Source organism: Nansenia antarctica (assembly GCF_963989245.1).
Source record: "Nansenia antarctica genome assembly, chromosome: 8".
In the NCBI taxonomy this organism is placed as follows: Eukaryota; Metazoa; Chordata; class Actinopteri; order Argentiniformes; family Microstomatidae; genus Nansenia; species Nansenia antarctica.
In genome coordinates, this window is record NC_137678.1 from 49091842 (window position 1) to 49112665 (window position 20824).

Below are 20824 nucleotides of genomic sequence, written 5' to 3' on the forward strand. Positions count from 1 at the left end.
TACATTTACTTAAATGAGTACTAACCCCTAGAACAACATTGGGCTCACCTGGTACATTGTAATACATTTCTATAGATGATATTGATCTCATATAATCCACAAACTCTCGACTGTCGTCATGACCAGCCAGTTCCCTCCCCCCACCTCTCTCTCTCTCTCTCTCTCTCTCTCTCTCTCTCTCTCTCTCTCTCTCTCTCTCTCTCTCTCTCTCTCTCTCTCTCTCTCTCTCTCTCTCTCATACAGGTCACCGAAATTCAAACTCACTGAGTTTGAATAACAATGACATTGGCTTCACATGTATTCTAGAGAAGCTATTTTGCATCTGTATGCTGTAGTCGTTGCACCCTATGGTTGCACCCCCCCCCCCCACACACACCGTTTTGTAAGCCCACACACATGATAAATAAATTAGACTTGGATGAATTTAGTGGTATTTTAACAAAGGTAAACAGTTGACTGATGTATGTTGAAAATGGAGAGAGATTTTAGTTGTATGGGAGTATGTTATTACAATTTAACTTATACAATTGGTGGGCTGAATTTTGTCTCCCTTCTATTGAGACATATTTAGATTGTGTCAAAGGTTATGTGAAAAAAAAGCAATCATAATTGTTTTCTTTTGCCTAAATAAAGTTGTCCATTTACTTCCGGCGCCCTGAGGGGCAAAAAATCATATCCGCCATCCGTTGGCCATACATTGACACACATTTAGAATTTAAAATGTTGCTCAATATTACAATAGAGCAGGCCAGGCCGAATATGGCTGACCCCTTGCCTAGAGCAAGAACAAGAATTCTAACAATTGACTGTGAAGTTGATTGCATGGCAGAAAAATAAATTATTATTAATTATTATTATCTGGGTTGATCATGTTCAACCCAGATTTGACTCAACAATTAAGGGAATGAACTCGTTCTCATGCTATTCAACAAACATGTGGAATGCCCTACCCAAAGGAGTAAAGGAGTGTAAAACTCTACTCACTTTCAAAACTTCGAAAATGGCCCCCTGTCAAAGTCTTAACTTAACCCCCCCCCCTTCCAAACCATGCCAGTGAGCCCACATGTAGCCCACGTGGGAACCACATGGGCTGGCCCACTTCCAACCCATGACAGTTAGCCCACATGTAGACCACGTGGGAACCACATGGGCTTGCCCACTTCCATCCCATGCCCAGTTAGCCCATATGCAGACCATGTGGGACCCTCATAATTTGCCCAGTTCCAGCCCATGCCCACTTGGTACCCAAGTAGCCCGCATTGAACCCATATGGGTCCCACGTGGGCGTGCTGGCTGGGATAGAGCTTTAGGCTCAAACCCATCTGATCCATATTCTAGAGGTGTTGCCGGGTAGAGTGGGTACCAGAGATGAATTGAAATTAAAATATGTGAACAAAATATTTCTTTACAGTCCAGTTTATACAAATATAATAGGCATGTGTAAAATGAAATGTAATTGCACCAATCGGCATTTCAAAAGATTACAAGCAATACAAAGATCATTTACTTTTTCAAAAGTGTGGCTAAAAAGGAGAAGCTAGATAGAAATAGGCAAGGCAAGGCAAGTGTATTTGTATAGCGCATTTCATACAACAGGGCCAATTCAAAGTGCTTTACATACATTATTAAAAATACAGCAAGAGGAGGATAGTAAGAAAATAAAAATAACAAATGAAGATCATTAATCGGCAACGACACTATATAATTGTTTGCCTGACTTGCCATCGGATTTGGGCTCCTAATAGCTAAAAAGCAATACTGTTTTCTTATTTTATCGTATTAAAGTAGCAAAGATCACACATTTGCATTGACCGCCAGTCAAACTGCGAACTCGTCTACCACCCAGGAAGACATGACGGGAGTACCAGGACGCGTTGCTCTGATTAATCTGTTATAAGGAAAATAAAAGCGAAAGTAGCCGCTCCTTAATGACAGTGAACTGACGGTGAGCGGACATCAAGGTGTCGACCACTCTGTGTGTGGTGAGATGGATCCATCTGAGGTGAGAATGTCGTTTGTAAAATAAATACAAATACCGCTACTTGTTGTCAGTGGCAGAAATCACCTGTTTATTTAAAGAAAGCAGAGATGTTTTGTTTGAAAGTAGCCGACTGAGCAACACGGAAGTCCAAGCGGGATATGTTTAGAAATGGATCATTCTTTCAATAAGTTTAATATGAGACAAGCACATCTGTTTTGACCTGTATTTTATGTTTGTGAAGGTGCACGTCTGTGAATAGAATCATTTGGTCAGCAATAGAAAAAGAAAAGCATCCGTAAATAGTTAGATGTTAATAATGGTTCGATATTCATTAATGTAAGTGATTAACTGGGGAAGTTTCATAGTGATAGCTATTAGTTAATTTCTTTACCCTATTCACCTGCCTTAATTTCTTTACCCTATTCACCGGCCTCTGGCAAAAAAAAACGGGATTTTTGGGAGGGACCTGGAGGCTAAATTTTTCATAAAAGGTCCCTAGAAGTCAAATAAATCATCAAAACATGTTAGCGAGAGAGTGGTCACGGAATTTTGGTTTTGGACCCTACTACTAAGTGCGGTTAGACGCATACAGTCTGTGCCTTGTTGTGACCCCGAAATCCCATTAAACTTTCTGGACACGTTTTTGTATCCCCGATAACGAATAGCATGTTGATGATAACGTAGGCTGGAGTAAAATCACAAATACATTTTAGGCTGTCTTGAGGAAAATGTTTATTGTTGTTTTGATACTTTCTGTTAGTCAGGGTATATACAGGAACCTTGAGGTTAATTTCAATACCTTCCTAAGACTTTTTAAAGACCTAGAAATTCACGAACTTTTACTAAAAGTTTTTAGGACTCAAACTATAATTCAGAAAATTACCTACAAAATTCAAGACCTCATAAAATCCTGATAAGACTTTTTAATACTTATTAAGGGTCTTGATTTTCCCAAAATGTATTTATCAACTTGTAATACTTTTCAAGACACCGCGGATACCCTGACATTGAGAGGTGTGGTGTCTCGCGCATCAACGTCGCGATTGAGGTGACGTCGTGTCGACCACATGTCCAACGAACTTCAGTCGACGAGGCCTCAGAGTCATTTTGATTAAAAGAAAACTCCTTTTCCAAACAGTGCCAGCAGTCTTGGAGTCAGGTAATCACCTAAAGTAGACGACTATTTATCCATTTTTAGTACTAGACTCTGAAATGGACGATGCCTCGTCGTGATTGAGAAGCATTTTTTCCAAACAGTGGCTTCCACCATTGATTGCCAATTAGCAAGACGGCTTGGTGTCAGGTGATTCACGTTGTACTTTTATGATAAATTACTGTTCATCACTCGATATACATTTAACCAAAGTAGTTTGCGTTATATCAACCGAAAAAAGTATAATCCTGGATCGAAATATTAGGCTAAAAGAGCAAGCTAGCTAGGCTCTATCATTGAGTTATCCTCAGCTGTGAAGTTAGCTAGCTATCAAGCATGTGGAACAACATTGATGTTTTGAGCAAGTTATCAACTGTGGGCTAATAACCGTAGCTAGCTACAGGCTTTGAGTCTAGGACAAAATAGAAATCTTGGTTCCCAGACTAGTACAGGTATGGCAAGGTTGGACAGCACTGGCGTCCTATGGCGATCTGGAGACTGGAGTCGCCAACGTTGAGGCCTTTACTTGAGATCACGTTTTGTAACGGAATAGTCAATGGTGAAGGTAAAGAACAATGTGTTATGATTCCAACATGATGTTTTGTTGTTGTTGTTGTTGTTGTTGTTGTTGTTCAGCAGGATGGCTGATACTGATGTGATGAAGTTGATCCGGGCTGTCCTCCAGTCGGATAAAGATGGGGTGTCCATCGCACGCCTGCAGACGGACTACAGGTCTCTGACGGGAGAGTTCATCCCCCTCAACCGGCTGGGCTACCCCTCCACGGAGGCCTATCTCAGGAGCATCCCCACGGTGGTGCGGGTGGAGATTCGCAATGGAAGGGTGGGTACAGTAGCTAGCCACGACCACTTCATCTGTACATTACATTTATATTGACCTTTGGATGTTGTGTACAACATATAGGCTACTACACGTATAAAGATATAATCCTATTCACAGATAGTTCAGAAGTTCCATAGCCGCTGCTCATTAATTTGCTACTCAGTCACTTAACGCAGAATTGTATTATTATTGGTAACTTGATTAAATCTTTGGCCTCTGTAAAATCATCGCATGCAATACTGACATGCAATAATAGTTTTACGGTGTGGGTTTTTTTCTTCATGCCTTTTGTGATCTTCATACTACCGTAACTTGTTCTAGCTCATGTGTTTTGCGGGCGTCCTGGAAGAGACTTCACACATTGCTCAACTGGTAGCCCGACAGAGGACCTCCAAGAGGCCCGGCCGGTCACAGATTGTGAACTGCCCGATCAGGGTTAAACCCTCCTCATTCCTGTTTAACGGTAGGTAAAAAAATAAATAAAAATGGACTGACATATATAGCGTCTTATTCCAAAGCGCTTTACAATGGCCTCTCATTCACACACCAATGGCGGCAAGCTACCATGTAAGGCGCCGGCCCGCTCATTGGGAGCAATTTGGGGTTCAATGTCTTGCTCAAGGACACTTCGACATGTGGCCAGCTGGGGCTCAAACCGCCGATCTGCCAACCTTGTGATCATTAGACGGCAGCTCTACCTCCTGCGCCACAGCCTCCCCTATTCTTGTCACCGCCGTCCAATGAGAGATGGAGAAATGCCTCATTTGAGGACAATAGTTAACAATATGTTTCTGGCAGACATTTTGCTACTGCTGAACTATGGACATGGATGGTTGGAACAGAACTTAGTAACTGGGCTCTTGCAGGTCAGACAGTGAACTAGAAAACAAGACGGGCTGGCCTAGTTCAGCCAGTATTCCTCTGAGAACATCGGCTTTCTACAGGAAGCTAAGAATACAACTCCTTAAAAAGCCCTCTCTCCCTCTCGCTCGCTTGCTCTCTGTACAATATTTTGGTGTGTGAACAAAACCTGACGGGGGGAGGGGGGGGGGTAGTATGAAGCTTCTCAAACCCTGAAGGCTGTTGTCTCTCCTCCTTCCCACTTGTCTTCCAGAAAAGCCCCGGACATCGTCGTTCCGTCAACCAACGCACTGTGGGCTGTCTGGCAGGCTCATGACCCAGACATCTATGGGGAGACGCCCGCACATGAATAGAGGCTACGGAGGTCTTGGGTTCAACCCTGATGCCCAGCACAGAGGACCCATCATTCAGATGAAGAAACCACCTGTGCAGTGTGAGAGGTGAGGCGACTCAAGGACACACACAGACACACACACACACACACAGGCTCCCAGATTCTGGATTCAGTATTCACATTTTATTAGGATGTGAGGCTTTTGTCACTAAAATTGGAAGCAGCAAAGATGTGTCTGTGTGTGTGAGAGCCGAGAGGAGAGCAGCGGAGAGAGGAGAAAAAGGTTAATATTCCCCACTTTCTCTCAGTCATCGTTGCTTAAGTAACCTGCCCACCCTATTCCGTTCAGACATGGTACTCCGGACTGATGTGAGCATTAAGTACCTACTGTGACATCATGAGTGACCAGGCTGCTTTATTTCAAACAAGCTTTATTTCAAACAGTTTCAAGTTTATTGTGACATAAACCTGGCACATTACACAAGTGTAAGAGGGTAACATTCTTAGGCTTCGGTTCATGACTTGTGATTGCAGCACAAGACAATAAGACAATAGGCATAATTCAAGATAAGAAGAAAAATGACAATAGTACAGAACATAATTGACAAATAACATTATTTACAATAAGTGACTGTGAGCTTAATCTTAGGTAGTCCATATGCATGGGATGTGCTTGTGGAGGATAGTCAATAGCAGTGCTCGATCGCCTTGGTGCAGTTGCCATTTGGAGCTCCAATTAACCCCAATAAACACTTTTAGCACCTTCTGATGACCGCTTGTAGATGCACTGTCTGAAGTTTTTGCTGAAAAATGAAGTCACAAGTCTGTAAACAGATATTCTGCTCCACCAAAAGAGTCTCCTACGTAAAAATTCTAATTTCTACTGGGTTTTTTGCATTAAAATAGCTATAGAGGCATGCATATAGGCAACATTGCATAACTATTGATAGGAGTGTTGACATTTTTTCTTTCCAGAAATAATTTATTCGAGGTCTCTTTGGAAAGTCCTAATTCACTGTTTAATTGTCATACACAGAAAAACTGGGTGGTAATTTAAGGGTTAATGAACATGTTATTGGGGACAATTTCATCATACATACACAATATTATCGCCGTATTGCAAACATATAAATGTGAATTTTAGTCAGTGTGTATGGATGCAAACGCACACACTCACACACACATTTGTTTTTGTAATCTTCTGTGTCAGAAATAGGTTTCAAATTAGATACCTACTGTAGTTCACAAAACATTTAGTCTATTTGATGATACAAAGCAAGTTGCTCATGTTGATGGTGGCACACTTCATATTGATGGTGACACAATCTCTCTGTCTTTAGTCCAGACAAGAGGTTGCCGCTACCTTCCGGGCCATCAGGTGACCATCAGGATAAACCTGCTGGTGAGTGCGACCCCATTGTCCACGCACCCCTTTATATAGGCCTGTCCCAACACTTTTTAGATTAATCATTTCTTTCTCCCCACTTTAAGTCAATCACTAATGTAGACTACCCACAGTTATGGGTGAGGTAATCACTAATCTAGTCTCTTCCCACACAACGTGGAGTAAACTATTACTAGACTAGTAAAGCGTTTTTGCTGCTGTTTTCCAGCTCCCTCCCCAAGGCCAAAGAACATCTACGACTACGACCAAGAATTGGTTCAGAGTCGCCTCATAGAGGTCCTGACCAAGTATTCTTGTGGTCTCTGGCAGTCCAAACTGCCCACTGTGTACCGGGAAATGTTCTGCCAGGAACTACACGGCCAGGCCATCATAGACATGGAGAACTGGACGCACATTTGCTCAGTGAGTATGACTGCAACAATTACAATATTGATTACTTCCTTACTCCTCTTCATCCCCTTTGGGACATAAGGCTTCAATGAGCTCTCTCCGTTGCATTCGGTCCTTGGCAGCATCCTGCGCCTTTCCCTATGACAGGTTAATCTGTTCCAGCTCTTGTGTTTGCACAGTTGTGTCACAGTTCTGCGCCAGGTGAACTGAGACTGCCAAAGGCCCCTGGCCTGAGCTAGATTACTCTTCCATCAACTGGTGGATTGATGATTCACTTGCTTAGTCAAATGTATTGATTGTAAGTCGCTTTTGGAATAAGGCGTCTGCTAAATGCCTAAAATGTAGGTGGTTTTGGGCCTCCCAGGTTCAGTGTTGCTTAGAGGAGTGAAAGTTATGTTTCAAACACACTTTCTTGCAGGCCAAAGTGCATTTGGTGGACACTAGTATCGCTTTGTAGTATTGAAACATTTCTCTGCCGACCTCTACCTCAGCAGTGCGTGTGCTTTTCATTTCAGCGCCCATGTTAACGGGTTAGAGCAGCCATACAGCGCGCAAGGTGCACGTCTCACGCTGGCTGCCGCGACACGCCATCTAGAGATTTTGATTCTCACCATTATTTTCTGCATGCAATGCATGCAAAGGCAAACCTCAATCGACAAAGATAGGGCTGGTAGTAGCAGCTCTGCTGTTAAAGCTGCACTGCCAGTACGGAAGCCGCAAGCATGAGAGCCGCAGCAGTTCCGCCATGCACACACGCTGCTGAAGTAGAGGTCGGAGGTGCGGTTCGAGCTGTGATGCCAAGTATGAGTATTTGAGGCTGGTAAATACCCAGATACCAGTTAGAACTCCATTGTTCACCCAGATATAGAAATGTCATTACAGTAAATCATAAATCACAGTTAGGTTGTGTTAATGAGATCTTGTGTCTCTGCTGTAGACAATCACTAACTAAGGTGACACTTTGGCCCACGTTTCCTCTCCTTACCTCTATGCTTAAAGTAAGTACAGTACAGTACAGTAGATCATATAAAGGACCCAGCAGTTAAATCAAAACTAGTTTTGAATAGAACAGTCTGTGTTAAGACACACTCCACCTGTGAAGAAGTTGCCAAATTCATGTGAAGTTTTCAGATCATGATTTGAGTTGTATGAGAAATGTGCAGTTGGTGTGAGTTATGAGTAGAATGACACCGCTTCCCCTAACTTATAACTGATGCTGTGACTGTATGTAAGTGGAGGAGGTGTTGGAGATGTCTGTATTTTTCTATCTTTTAACTGTGCTGGAAATGCTTGGATGTGTGCCACTGTCTGTTGTGTGTGCTCTTTTGTTTTAACATGTAACCTGATTTCTTTTCAGCCCCCCCTCCCCCTAAGAGGCTTTTGTCTTTTGCCAGGCCGCCAATGTAAATGCCTACAATGCCTGCCTGGTTAAATAAAAAATAAAATTAAATTGTGTTCCAGATTGAATGGGTCAGCAGCACTAAACGAGACGACCGACTGGTTTTCCCCCTTCTGTCCAAAGCCCCCAGCATCACCCCTCCAGCGAAATCAGCCACTGTCGGCACAACGTCACAAACCCCTCCTACCCCCCCCTCCCAGACGGCTGCAACAGTCCCACCGGACATTTGCCTCAAACTCAAAGAGCTCCTGTCCAAGAACATCCATGGCCTGTGGGCCCACGCCCTCCCCAAGCTCTTCCAGGAAACCTTCAAGACTCCTTTCCCCGAACTAGACAACCTGTCGCTGCTGCTGGACGCGTGCACCGTGGAGTACCCCTTTCTTGACAACAAGAAGAAGGCCATTCTCTACGCCCTCCCCACGGAGGACAAGAGCAGAGCCCAGCAGGTCCCCCGTGCCACCAACCCCCCGTCGGCCAGCCCCCTGGTGCCCCCGCTGGTTAAGCCCAAGGAGCAGTACTCCTCTGTGCTGGTGGTGGAAGCCAGCACCAAAGATGTCATCATCAGGTAGATGCCAAAGTTCATATTGTGAGGAGGAGCGAAAAATTAAATATGGATCAGGCAAATACATTCAGGTGAACTGAGACTGGTGATGTGTATAAAGTATTTATGACTCTGAAGGTCAGAGTCATTGAGCTTCTCACAGTGGTAGCCAAACATTCTGAAGAGATGGTTCACTTTTTTTTGTACATTTGCCTTTCTATAATATATCTGTTGCCGTCGATCTAGATGGTTTTTGAGTGCATGTTTCCGTGAAGTTATTCTTCCTGCGCGGCAAAACGTCATTCGGGGGTTTTGTAAATGTGACCCCAAAGAGAAGAGTTCCTTCAAAACTGCGCCAACCTTGTGTATGTACCATGATCCTCAGGTACATAGGCAAGGAATATTCTGACGTCCAGGAGGCGATGGAAGACACCATGCAGATACTCTACAGCCGACTCGGCGCACAGAAGCCCTTACTCAACCCTGCCGTGGGGGAACTGGTTGCCGTGAGGTTCGAAGGTGGAGAGGAGGTCATCCGAGCCCAAGTCGGTGAGGTCACGAGTGACGGTCAGGTCAAGGTAAAGTCTTTCATACCCTATTTATGCCAACATCAGTTGGGTGAACATAAGAACCCCAGTCATATTATTATAATGATAATATCATCATCAGTCATATTATACACACAGTTTAGTTTTTTTTTCGGGCTTGATTTGGACGTCTGTTGTGGGGTCCTCTGTGGCTCGGTTGGTAGAGAATGGTGCTAACAACACATAGGTTTAGGGTTTGATTCCCGCTGGGACAATATAAACAGGAAAATGAAATGTATGCACTCGCTGCAATATAAGTTGCTTTGGATAAAAGCGTCAGCTAAATGGCATGTAGTAATAATAATAATATCATATTAAACGCATTGTAAGAAAAGATCCGTCCCTTTAGTGTTGAGACAGCGTGGTTGTCCATAGACCACTGGTTTGTTTAGCTGCGTTGACAGTTTAAACAGGTATAGACAGTTTACTCATTCTCCTGGGTGCTTTTCAAGCACCCGAGTCTTGAGTGAGGATTTGACCCATAGCAAGCCTCCAGGAAATCAAATGAAAATATTTTAATTGTCATCAGTGTTGTATGATTTCGTAAGCATTGCTTATCATGTATGTATGTATACGTATGTACTTGAGATAAACGTTGCAAAACATTTAAATAAAGGTCCACTGCAAATCCAAGCCCCCATTTCTGACCAGGCGTAATCTTGCCCCTGCAGGTGTACTATGTGGACCATGGATTCTCAGAAGTCGTTAGCAAAAGCAGGCTCCTCCACCTGCACAAGGACTTCTTCCAGTTGCCATTCCAAGCTGCCAACTGCAGCCTAGCAGGTAACTTACAAACCTCAGTTTCTGACGCGTGGACCTTCGGAGCGTATCGATGAAGCAATCATCCTCTTCTATTGCTCTGTTCTCCTGAGTGATGTCTGTCTGTGGTGTTCTCTCTGCAGGCCTGGAGAGCTTTATGACAGAGCCTGCTGTGCTGGCGGCTCTGGGGTCCCTGGCGGTTGGTAAGATCCTCCTGCTGGAGACTCTGGGGAAGGACGGGGCACTGGTGGTGCTGTACAACACGTTGCACGATGTTGATGTCAATGTCAACGCTGCCTGTCTCCTCGCCCTCCAGGATCAGTCCATGGCAAGCCCTCTGCAGGTTGGTAGCATGTCATCATCCGGGGACTTGCTTTCTACAGCAGGTTAGGTCGTAAACCAAGGAGCTTCAGTTAATAAGTAAAAACTTAAGTGCCGGGGGGGGGGGGCGCAGACAACTTTCCGAATAATTTCAATAATTTCCAAAAATGTATTTGAATAAATAACAATAATTTCCAACCCTAGGTTGGACTTCCTTCGCTCCTAGAATCTCAGTCGAGAGATTTGAAATTCTGGTTTTCAAGATCTCAAGCTAATGCAAATATTTTTTACAAGCCTACAGCATTTTCATTCATCGGTTTACTTTCATAAACGCCAATGGAATAACCAAGGGTACCTGCTGAGCATTGTGATGTTACATTAACATTTTTAAGCAAAAAATAGGGACTACAATACATCTTTAAGAATCGATGGTAATACATTTACACATTCAAAAATGGTTTCACAAATTACTGATTGTGGTGAATCGTGTAATGTGGAGCTTTTGTGTTTTCTCTTGTAGGTCAACAGCATGTACATGAAAGTGTGTGTGACCAACATATGCACTGATCAGACCATCTTCTGCCAGCTGCCCTCACGAGGGCAGGTGAAGCTGAATGACATTTTGAAGAAGATTGAAGCCTTCTTCATATCCCAGGTAGATGAAGACTGGTACAGTACACTAGCATACCATTTGTGTTTTATTGTAAGTAGCTTATATTGAAGTTGGACCGTTGCTGTGGGACAGGTCACGTCAGAGTCGTTGGTGTCGAAGCCGTTTTGTGGAATGTGCTGCCTCGCCCGCCACAATGGGAAATGGTCCAGAGTGGAGGTACTGTAAGAGTCCCTTTTTCAGAATTAAAATGTATTGAATTATTCAGCAAGATTGGACATTTTTCAATGATTTCTATGATAATACAACACTGTTCTCTTGCCCAGATATGTTCATGGAGGTATGTAGTGTCTCCACCGAATGCCACGCATGCTCAAAAACTATGTTGTGTCCCATTCTCCTGTGTCAGATCACCTACCTCCACTGTGGTGGCAGAGTTCTGGATATTCGGTTCGTTGACCTGGGAACCCCTGCCTCTGTGGAGGTCATCGAGCTAAGGGAGATCCCCACACCTTTCTTACATGAGCTCATGGTCATCCCACACCAGGTGAGACAGCCACACACCAGACGCCGAAGCGACACCCACAGACTTCAACTCTTATTTTGAAATGCTAATTCTTTTTTCCCCAAGAAATGTGGTTACCTTCTCAGTTGGGCATCGTAGAAGTGTGCTCTTGTGTCTATAATGTGTGTCTAAGCGTGTTTGAGTGTCTAGAAAAGCTATAAGTCTAATGCAGTGGTTCCCAGACCAGTGTTAATATTATTATTATTATTATTATTATAGGCGATCAAGTGCTGTCTGGAGGGTATGTCAGTGGGGAGAGCCTGGCCTCCTAAAGCTCTCCTCTGGCTGAGAGCTGCTGTCCACAACTCCACGGACTGTAGCATAAAGGTAATTCACACAGTTGTATCTTTACATACAGGGTTCCCACGGGTCCTTGAAATCCTTGAATGTTTGTGAATTTGAGGAAAAAAATCACGGTCTTAAAAGTTTTTGAGAATAGACATGGGTCATTGAAAGTGCTTGAATTCCCCTCTCTCTCTCTCTCTAAAAAAAATAATATATATATATATTCAAAAATGTTTTACTTAGCTTAGTCTCTGTATTGCTTAACTTTACACATATTTCACATACTGTTTTGCTATGCTGTGGTAGAGAAGGCAAGAGACCATCTAGTATTCACACATTCAATCTCTTTTTAATTGTTGTCTGTGAGCGCATAATTCCTATTACTCATCTAGATCTGTCTCAAACTATGCCGTGTTGGGTCCTTGAATTTGAGGGAATTGAGTCTTGAAAGTCCTTGAAAGGTGCTTGAATTTGATGTTTCAGAAGGTGTGGGAACCCTGACATATTACACATACATATTAAGGCTGCCACGATTAGTCGACTAGTCACGACGACGTCGACTACCAAAATCGTCGCCGACATATTTGGTAATCGCCGTAGTCGCATGTTTTTTTGGAGCTGAAATAAGCGTTTTTTTTTTTTTTTTTTTGCCTAGCACCAGGGGAGCCCCCCCTCCCAAATTTCGTTGTTTGGTACCTGTACTATATCAATGACAATAAAGACCATTCATTTCATTCGATAAGCATTCGTTTTTCTTCCCTGAAGCTGCCACTGGCTAGCGTCTCCCAGTGTCTTTGATGTACATGCGCAGTGTCGGTCATCCGGGGCACACGTGACTTCCCCGGAAAAACAAACAGAGAAATGTCTTCCTGTCCTCGTACCTCTAAAGTGTGGGAGCATTTCAACCACAACGTTGAAAAAAAGAATGTAAAATGTAAAATTTGCAAAGCTGAACTCGCTTATCATGGCAGCACGTCTATGATGCGCGAGCATCTAAAAAGGAAGCACGTTGTGGCAGATGACGAGGAAGACGATGGCTCGTCTCGGTAAGCTAGTTAGCTTGTTATTGGCTAACGATATCGTTACGTTAAAAGCCTTCTTACATTATTTTACGTTGTCATCAAAGCGATACTTATCAAATAGCTAAAAATGTTGTCTTAACGTTACAGTGCTAAGAAGGCGCGTTCTACTATGAGATGAGTGAAGCAAAGCAAAACTTTTGTACTCTGTACAAGTATTTATTTTTGTTTTTGTATTCTTTTGGTTGCCTAGTGCCTAGCCTACCTCATTTTACTCAGCAGTTTGCACCCTCTACTACTCTTTACATTACATTACATGCAAGTGATGCCAGAAATAAATCTGCAAAGTTCATTAAAATATCTATTTTTGAGTGAACAATCATTTTAATTGTCTTTATTTTTAGTTCGCACATGCCTACAACAACAACTAACAACTTCAAGCTAAATTTAGAAGCTGATTTAGAAGATGATAGCTAAATAAGAGCGATTGAGTAATTGTGCGATAAGCTGTAATTTATGATCCGATTAGTCGACTATGAAAATAATCGTTTGTGGCAGCCCTAATACATATATATATATATATATATATATATATATATATATATATATATATATACACACACACTTAATAGTGTAACAAGTGTGGAGAATGATAGCCAAACACATGTATTATCTTTCTATATCTATCTATTTTTGGACAAACACAGATATTGTTGAAAAGTGTATGTACTCAGATGCACAGTTCGTTTAAGATGAAGTTCTTGCTCTGCTAGGAAGAAAGTTACAGTGGTGTTACTGGTGTAACTAATTTCAATCCTTATAGTGGAGCTATATCCTATATCTATACTTTTTATGACGGGCTAATTTTGGATCAGATTTTTGTTTTTTCAACCCTTCTTCTCCCTTCTTTCTGCACTTCAGATCTCCAAGCTGGATGAAGCCAAGCTGGTTCACATCTACATGTTCACCTCTAATGGCACTCCATTAGAGGTGAAGACCAGCATCAACCACCAGATGGCGCACTCTGATCTGTGGAAGTGGCCCAGCCAGAGGAACCCTAACCCTCTGAGCTCTGGTGGCGGTGACTGTGACCTCACCAAGATGGTGATGGTGGAGCTGTCCCTGACCAGCCCTGTGCCGCACCCAACCCCAGCCCAGGGATCAGAGGGGTTGACGGTGGACGAAGTCGCCCCCAGGGGGGTCACTTCGGCCAGGGGACAGTCGCTGCGGCTGCCCCCTCTCCTGGAGCTTCCTCCGACGGACCAGAACCTGGATATCTATGTGTCTGTGGCCTGTCACCCGGGCCACTTTGTGTTTCTGGCCTGGCAGGATCTGCATAAGCTGGAGGTTCTGTTGGGAGAGATGATCCTCTACTACAACAAGACAGAGGAGGGGACCAGAGTAGAGGATGTGAGGAAAGGAGAGATCTACGCCGCCAAAATGGAGAAAGAGTGAGTACATCAGGGGAGGCTGATGGAGGTAGAAATCAGAGGCCAGACTCATTGTAGGCTAATGCATGGAATTAGAAAAACAACAACAACAACAACAAAGAAAGCCGTATGGTTTGTTTATAGATTACATCAATTGTGTTTTGGGGATTTTCCTTAATACGCTAAAACGCAGAATAAACTCAGGAAACATCATAGCTCTTTCGCATTCCTTTTTAACGACGATGCCGTTGGCGATCAAAGAGTGTTACTCCGTCATTACTAAATGTATAGTTTAATTCGCCTTGAAACGTTAACATAGTGGTGCTGGCAAGTTTACAGCATGGCACAGTGCCACTCTCGCCTGCTTCGGTCCTCCACACAGCCTGACCTGGAGGCCATGACTAGGGCTGGGTATCGCCACTGATTTCCCAAAACGATTCGATTCCGATTCACAGCTCCGGATTCGATTCGATTCACGATTCGATTCGATTCGATTCGATTCCGATTCGATCTAGTTACAATATACATTTTTTGCTTGAATATGAAAGAGATTCTCCGAACTAATGCTATAAATGGTTCAAGGAACCCTATAACATGTAGCATTGTTAAACATATCAATGAATTGACTCCAAAGCAGTTACATGAATGTACTTTTTATTTACATATGACTTTGCTTTTGTCCAGCTCATCTCTATCGTCACATTTTAAAAATCCAAAATGCACCCAGACATCTGACTTTAAGCCTGGTGGTGACTTGAGTGTCCCTGCCATCGCCATGTTTTTAGATTTTAGTGTTGAGACCTCACGTTGCGTGAGATATGATACATTATTGTAGCGCGAGATCTGGCCACGAGATCTCGTTGCGGGTTGAAGCTGCAAGCAAAAAAAAAAAAAAAATCGATCTCGGGATTTATGAATCGATATATCGCTCATTTAATGAAGATCGATTCAGAATCGGGAAATCGATTTTTTGAACCCAGCCCTAGCCATGACCACATCTGCAGTTGGGCATGCGGTTCAACTCCCAGAGGCATTTGACGTCTTCGATTTTTGACCCTTCAAAAATATCAGCTGGTTTTAGAAACTGTTGCCTTGCACTATATGTTTAGTCTCTGACAAACAGGTCCAGGGGGGTATTCCATCAACGTCGCTAAAGGAAGGAGGCTTATTTTGATGCATCTCATGAAAAAATAAGCCTGGATTATCCTTTAGCAACGTTGATGGAATACCCCCCTGGTTTATGTTATACCTTCTGATAAGTTATGGGCAACAAAACAATGACGTTTATTTTGGGAGATTTTCTGACGCTCTCCCTTCCCCCTCCTTTCCCAGCTGGCACCGGGTGGTGGTGAAGGGGCTGCTGCCTAACGGCCTGGTGTCTGTGTACAAGCTGGATTACGGAAAACATGAGCTAGTCAGGTGCACCCAGCTGCAGCCTCTGATTGAGGAGTTTAGACAGCTACCCTTCCAAGGCATCACTGCACAGTTGGCTGGTGAGTGGACGCTGAGATATGATGGCCCTGATTCATCACATCATCATCATCATCATCATCATCATCATCATCAAAGAAATGAGCTGAGCGTATGATTGATCACATTGACTGTTTTACGTAATTATGGCAGATAAGTCACATTGCTTAACTTAACACATATTTCACAATATATTGTTTTGCTGTGCTGTGGTAGAGAAGGCAACAGACCATCTAGTGTTCACACATTCAAGCCTCTCTTTTTAATTGTTGTCCGTATAGTTCCTATTATATAAATTCTCATCTAGATCTGTCTCAAACTATGCCGTGTTGGGGGTCCTTGAATTTGAGGTAATTGAGTCTTGAAAGTCCTTGAAAAGTGCTTGAATTTGATGTTTCAGAAGGTGTGGGAAGTCCCTGCTGAGAGTAAATTGATGAATTGATTGCCGGTTGATAAATAAGACCGGTCTTTGGCATTCCCCTGTTTTCCCCTCCTTTATCTGCACTGAGCTTACTAGACCCCCCCCCATCCCCCACAGCAATGTGCTTTCATCAGCCAGGTCTATCAGATCAGTGTGTGGATCAGCCAGGTCTGTCAGATCAGTGTGTGGATCAGCCAGGTCTATCAGCCAGGTCTATCAGCCAGGTCTATCAGATCAGTGTGTGGATCAGCCAGGTCAGCCAGGTCTATCAGCCAGGTCTGTCAGATCAGTGTGTGGATCAGCCAGGTCAGCCAGGTCTATCAGCCAGGTCTGTCAGATCAGTGTGTGGATCAGCCAGGTCAGCCAGGTCTATCAGCCAGGTCTATCAGATCAGTGTGTGGATCAGCCAGGTCAGCCAGGTCTATCAGCCAGGTCTGTCAGATCAGTGTGTGGATCAGCCAGGTCAGCCAGGTCTATCAGCCAGGTCTATCAGATCAGTGTGTGGATCAGCCAGGTCAGCCAGGTCTATCAGCCAGGTCTATCAGATCAGTGTGTGGATCAGCCAGGTCAGCCAGGTCTATCAGCCAGGTCTATCAGATCAGTGTGTGGATCAGCCAGGTCAGCCAGGTCTATCAGCCAGGTCTGTCAGATCAGTGTGTGGATGAGGAGACAGGAAGCACTTTTAGACTCGTGGGATGCAACAACACCAGTGTTGAGGCAGTGGTCTGGACACCTCAATCTAATTTCAGGAAATGTAACAGTGTCAGATGATCAGATCAGGCTCATCTGATTGGCCTCTTCCTCCCCAGGTGTCGAGCAGAGGCAGTGGTCGGAGGCGGCCTCCATCGTGTTCAGGAGCCACGTGGAGAAGAAGGGCCTGGTGGCTCAGATGGAGTCGGTCCAGGACGCAGCCCTGCCCTGGGACAGGAAGGTGTCCATCTTTGTGGTGGACACGGCAACAGACACGGACGTCTGGCTGCACCACATCATGGCTGAGTTCCCCCAGGAGCTCAGTACCGCTGCCTAGGACTCTCTGGTCTGTGTGTGTGTGTGTTTTAAAAATAATAATAATCTTATTCCAGAGCTGGGTGTATTGTTCTGTTTTCAATCCCTATTTTCAGTTATTTAGCACCAGCTTTTGTTCTTCGCACATTAAGCCATTTATCTCTTTGTTAATTTAATTTGTGGCTGTGTTATTGTTTTAGTGTGTTACTTTATTTGTTTCCTTTTTTCTGATCCTTTAGATCTTTAAATGCCTGAGCTTTTGCTGTGCACTTGTTTTTCTTTTTGCATGATCTCCCACTACTTAAAAAATAAAATGCCGAAATTGAGTGAATGTGGAGTTATACAAAGTTTTGTGCTTGGAAGGCATTATCATATTTTCTCATTCTAAATGATTGTTATGAGTAGGATAACAAATACATTCCATGCTTTGCTTGTTCATTTTATTAATGTTCCCTGCTTTCGAAATGTCTTCCATAATTATATTTATTTTCGTAAGATAATAGAGTAGCCTAAAAGAGTATTACTTATTTAGTATTAGCGTTGGGAGAATTTATTGGGCGACGGATCCGAGTGTTATTTGGAAGAGAGAAATATACAGCACAGTTAGCATTTGTTTAGAAAAGTTCTATACAAATGAAGGTATTATTGTTATTTATTGTTCTATGCGCGCTTGCCTCGGACCGAAGCAATGACATCACTGGAGTGGCAGGCCAGCGAGGGGGTGTACCGAAAGTTGACTTAGCCTTTGAGGGAGTGTTACACACAGTACGCCAACCACGGAAAGAGAAGTTGAAAGGAAAGTTGAGTATTTAATTTCAGCGAGAGAGTTGTCAACATTATAGGATATCCGCGCGTGCCATGAATGTTTTTGTTTGTTAGTTGCGAGCGTTATTTTCCCTTGGATGAAGCGACCCCATAGTGTGACTCGACCGGTCCGAGAAGGAACCATATCTGGTCAAAGTATTCGTCTGTCACAACGCGGGACCCGTTTGCTATAAATAGATTTGGGGTAAGCAGTGGAAGAGGTACGTGGATATTGAGATCTCCTCTTGCAATAGCGGACTTCATCTTGACGACGTGAGTCTGTGCGGTCTTAACACACACATACATACATGATAACATTTGAAAGATTTGGTCATCTAAGACCCTGACCCTCACCGATGCTTTCAATGTGTCACCCAAACTACTGAAACTTCTAAAACATTGATTGTTTTGCCAATAGCAATTCATGCTTTTAATGATTAAAAGCACAATTACTGGTATATGTTTATGCATTTGGTCTGTCAAGTACCGTATTTTCCGCACTATAAGGCGCACTTAAAAGCCTTTAATTTTCAAAAAAAACGACAGTGCGCCTTATAACCCGGAGCGCCTTATATATGGATCAATTTGTGAATTGGTTGATCCATACTGGTTGTACACGGCGCTCAAGGCGCTCTGTCAAAATGTTTCAGTACGACTGGTAAACTACAAAGCCGCACCGCTTGCAGCATTACGGTATTCAGTAAACACCGGTGTTGTGCTTACTCACAGTCCCACACCACTTGTGTGTATAAAGACCCCAAGTAAAGAAGACTAAACAGAGTTTCCGAGGGAACAAAGCGAGATGGCCACAGTTAGACACAGTTAGAGGACAAACTCCAACAGTGGGTTGTTGAACAGAGAGCCGCAAGTAGAAGCGTCTCTACAGTCACTATTCGAATGAAGGCAACAGCGCGAGCACGGGACATGAACATCGATGAATTTCGAGGCGGTCCTTGTTGGTGCTTTCAACTTGAAGTTTTAAAGTACCCACTCGATATAATAAACAATAGTTTAACGATCACTAAACACTTGTGTATTGGATTCATTATTCTCGTTTGCCGGAGGCTACCGGTAAGGGAGGGTTGATTTGTAAACATACTTTCGTTTTAGCTCGTGTTCAAAAGCAAGAACTGTGTGTTCATCTAGTTATGTGTAGTTATGTGTTTTTAGCATGTCGATGTTCTCCCAGCATGTTGTCATGTTATTAAAATACAGTTTAGACCTTCGTAGCGATGTGTTTTGTTAGCAGCGTTCGTAGCTGTGGCTGCATTCAGAGTCACAAAACTGAAAAATGACGTTGCACATTTCACCAGGAGCTGTCACATATTGGTTGTTGGTTATAATTGTATAGCCTATTGGTTGTTTTCTGGTGTTGTTTTATTGTTTTGCTCTGTTTGTAGTCTACTTGATGTATTTTTATCAGCTGTTAAATCACCACAGCGGTTAATCCACTAATAGAGATAATACCAGATTGAAAATGCTTGTAGCTAACTACTCTATATCTCGTGGTCGCAGCTATTGCGAATTGCTATTCACGCGAGTCAGCTGTGAATCACCGCAGGTCCTTGACGCTTGTTGCAAAAATGGATGACGAACGGCTGATACTTGAGGTGGAAAAATATATATTTTTGACAGTGGAGCAGGTAGAACGTTGATGGTGACAACGCTCAGGTGGAGCATGGACAACGGGAAGTTGACACAACACCGATGGAGAGGTGACGCGACGCAGTAGGTGGAGCTTGGGTGTAACGCAACCCCAGTCAAACGTTTGACTGCAGTATTTTCTATTCTATGCGCTTTATAATCCGGTGCGCCTTATAATCCGGTGCGCCTTATAATCCGGTGCGCCCTGTATATGAAAACAGTTCTAAAATAGGCCATTCATTGAAGGTGCGCCTTATAATCCGGTGCGCCTTATAGTGCGGAAAATACGGTACTTGGCTGCTGCCACTCCACAGCAAAGTGCCCATTGTTTTAGACCCCTGGCCTAATGTCACAGTAACTTTGCAGTTCAATACTAATAACGTTGTTGCTCCAATAGAATAGCCTACATCTACCTCTTAGGAGAACAACTGTTCTATTGAACTGTCTGCTTAACTTCAACTTCAGTGCAGACAGCCCCCCCCCCCCCCCCCACACACACACACACACCATACCCCAGTCCTCACATAACGCCTGCCTTTAGTTTTGCCTTTAGTTGATTGATTAACGTGTTGAAACGTTAGTTAAAAATGCATGACTCTTAAACAGATTCGTGTTTGAAATCAATCAGCAACACACGTATGTATAGGGTCAAACTATAGAATACTGATAGGCCTATGCCTTACGATTTGTTGCATGAGAGTAGTAATAAAGTCCACTTTATTTTTTTGAAAAACTTTTCATACATCATGTTCCTTTCAAAGTGCTAATAATACTAATAGTAGTAGGCCTACAGTAGTTGTAGGGGACGGGTAAACCCACGGAGCTATGATGACTGAAGGCAGGGTCCACATTACATCCACTGTGTTGCATTGGTATAGCCTGATAAAGCCTATAGCCTATAAATAACGCCTCCCTCTCTTAGTGCCCTGGGAGTGACAGGGGAGCTGTTTCTATCAGCTGTCCCCCCATTGGGGTTTAGAAGGCAGGGAAGGCTTTGCA

General features: G+C 43.4%; 1 protein-coding gene across 1 annotated transcript; it reads left to right on the plus strand.

Annotated features, from left to right (window-relative positions):
* Positions 1–3774: 3774 nt before the first annotated feature.
* LOC308164352 (tudor domain-containing protein 7B-like) lies at positions 3775–17399 on the plus strand (the record flags this gene model as incomplete). Its single annotated transcript, XM_080538462.1, has 14 exons — positions 3775–3979; positions 5090–5276; positions 6797–6977; positions 8565–8929; positions 9291–9483; positions 10164–10275; positions 10395–10594; positions 11093–11227; positions 11318–11401; positions 11592–11729; positions 11967–12074; positions 13973–14502; positions 15814–15974; positions 17182–17399. 14 exons carry the CDS (start codon positions 3775–3777, stop codon positions 17397–17399), a joined length of 2817 nt encoding a protein of 938 aa, XP_080394588.1.
* Positions 17400–20824: the final 3425 nt, after the last annotated feature.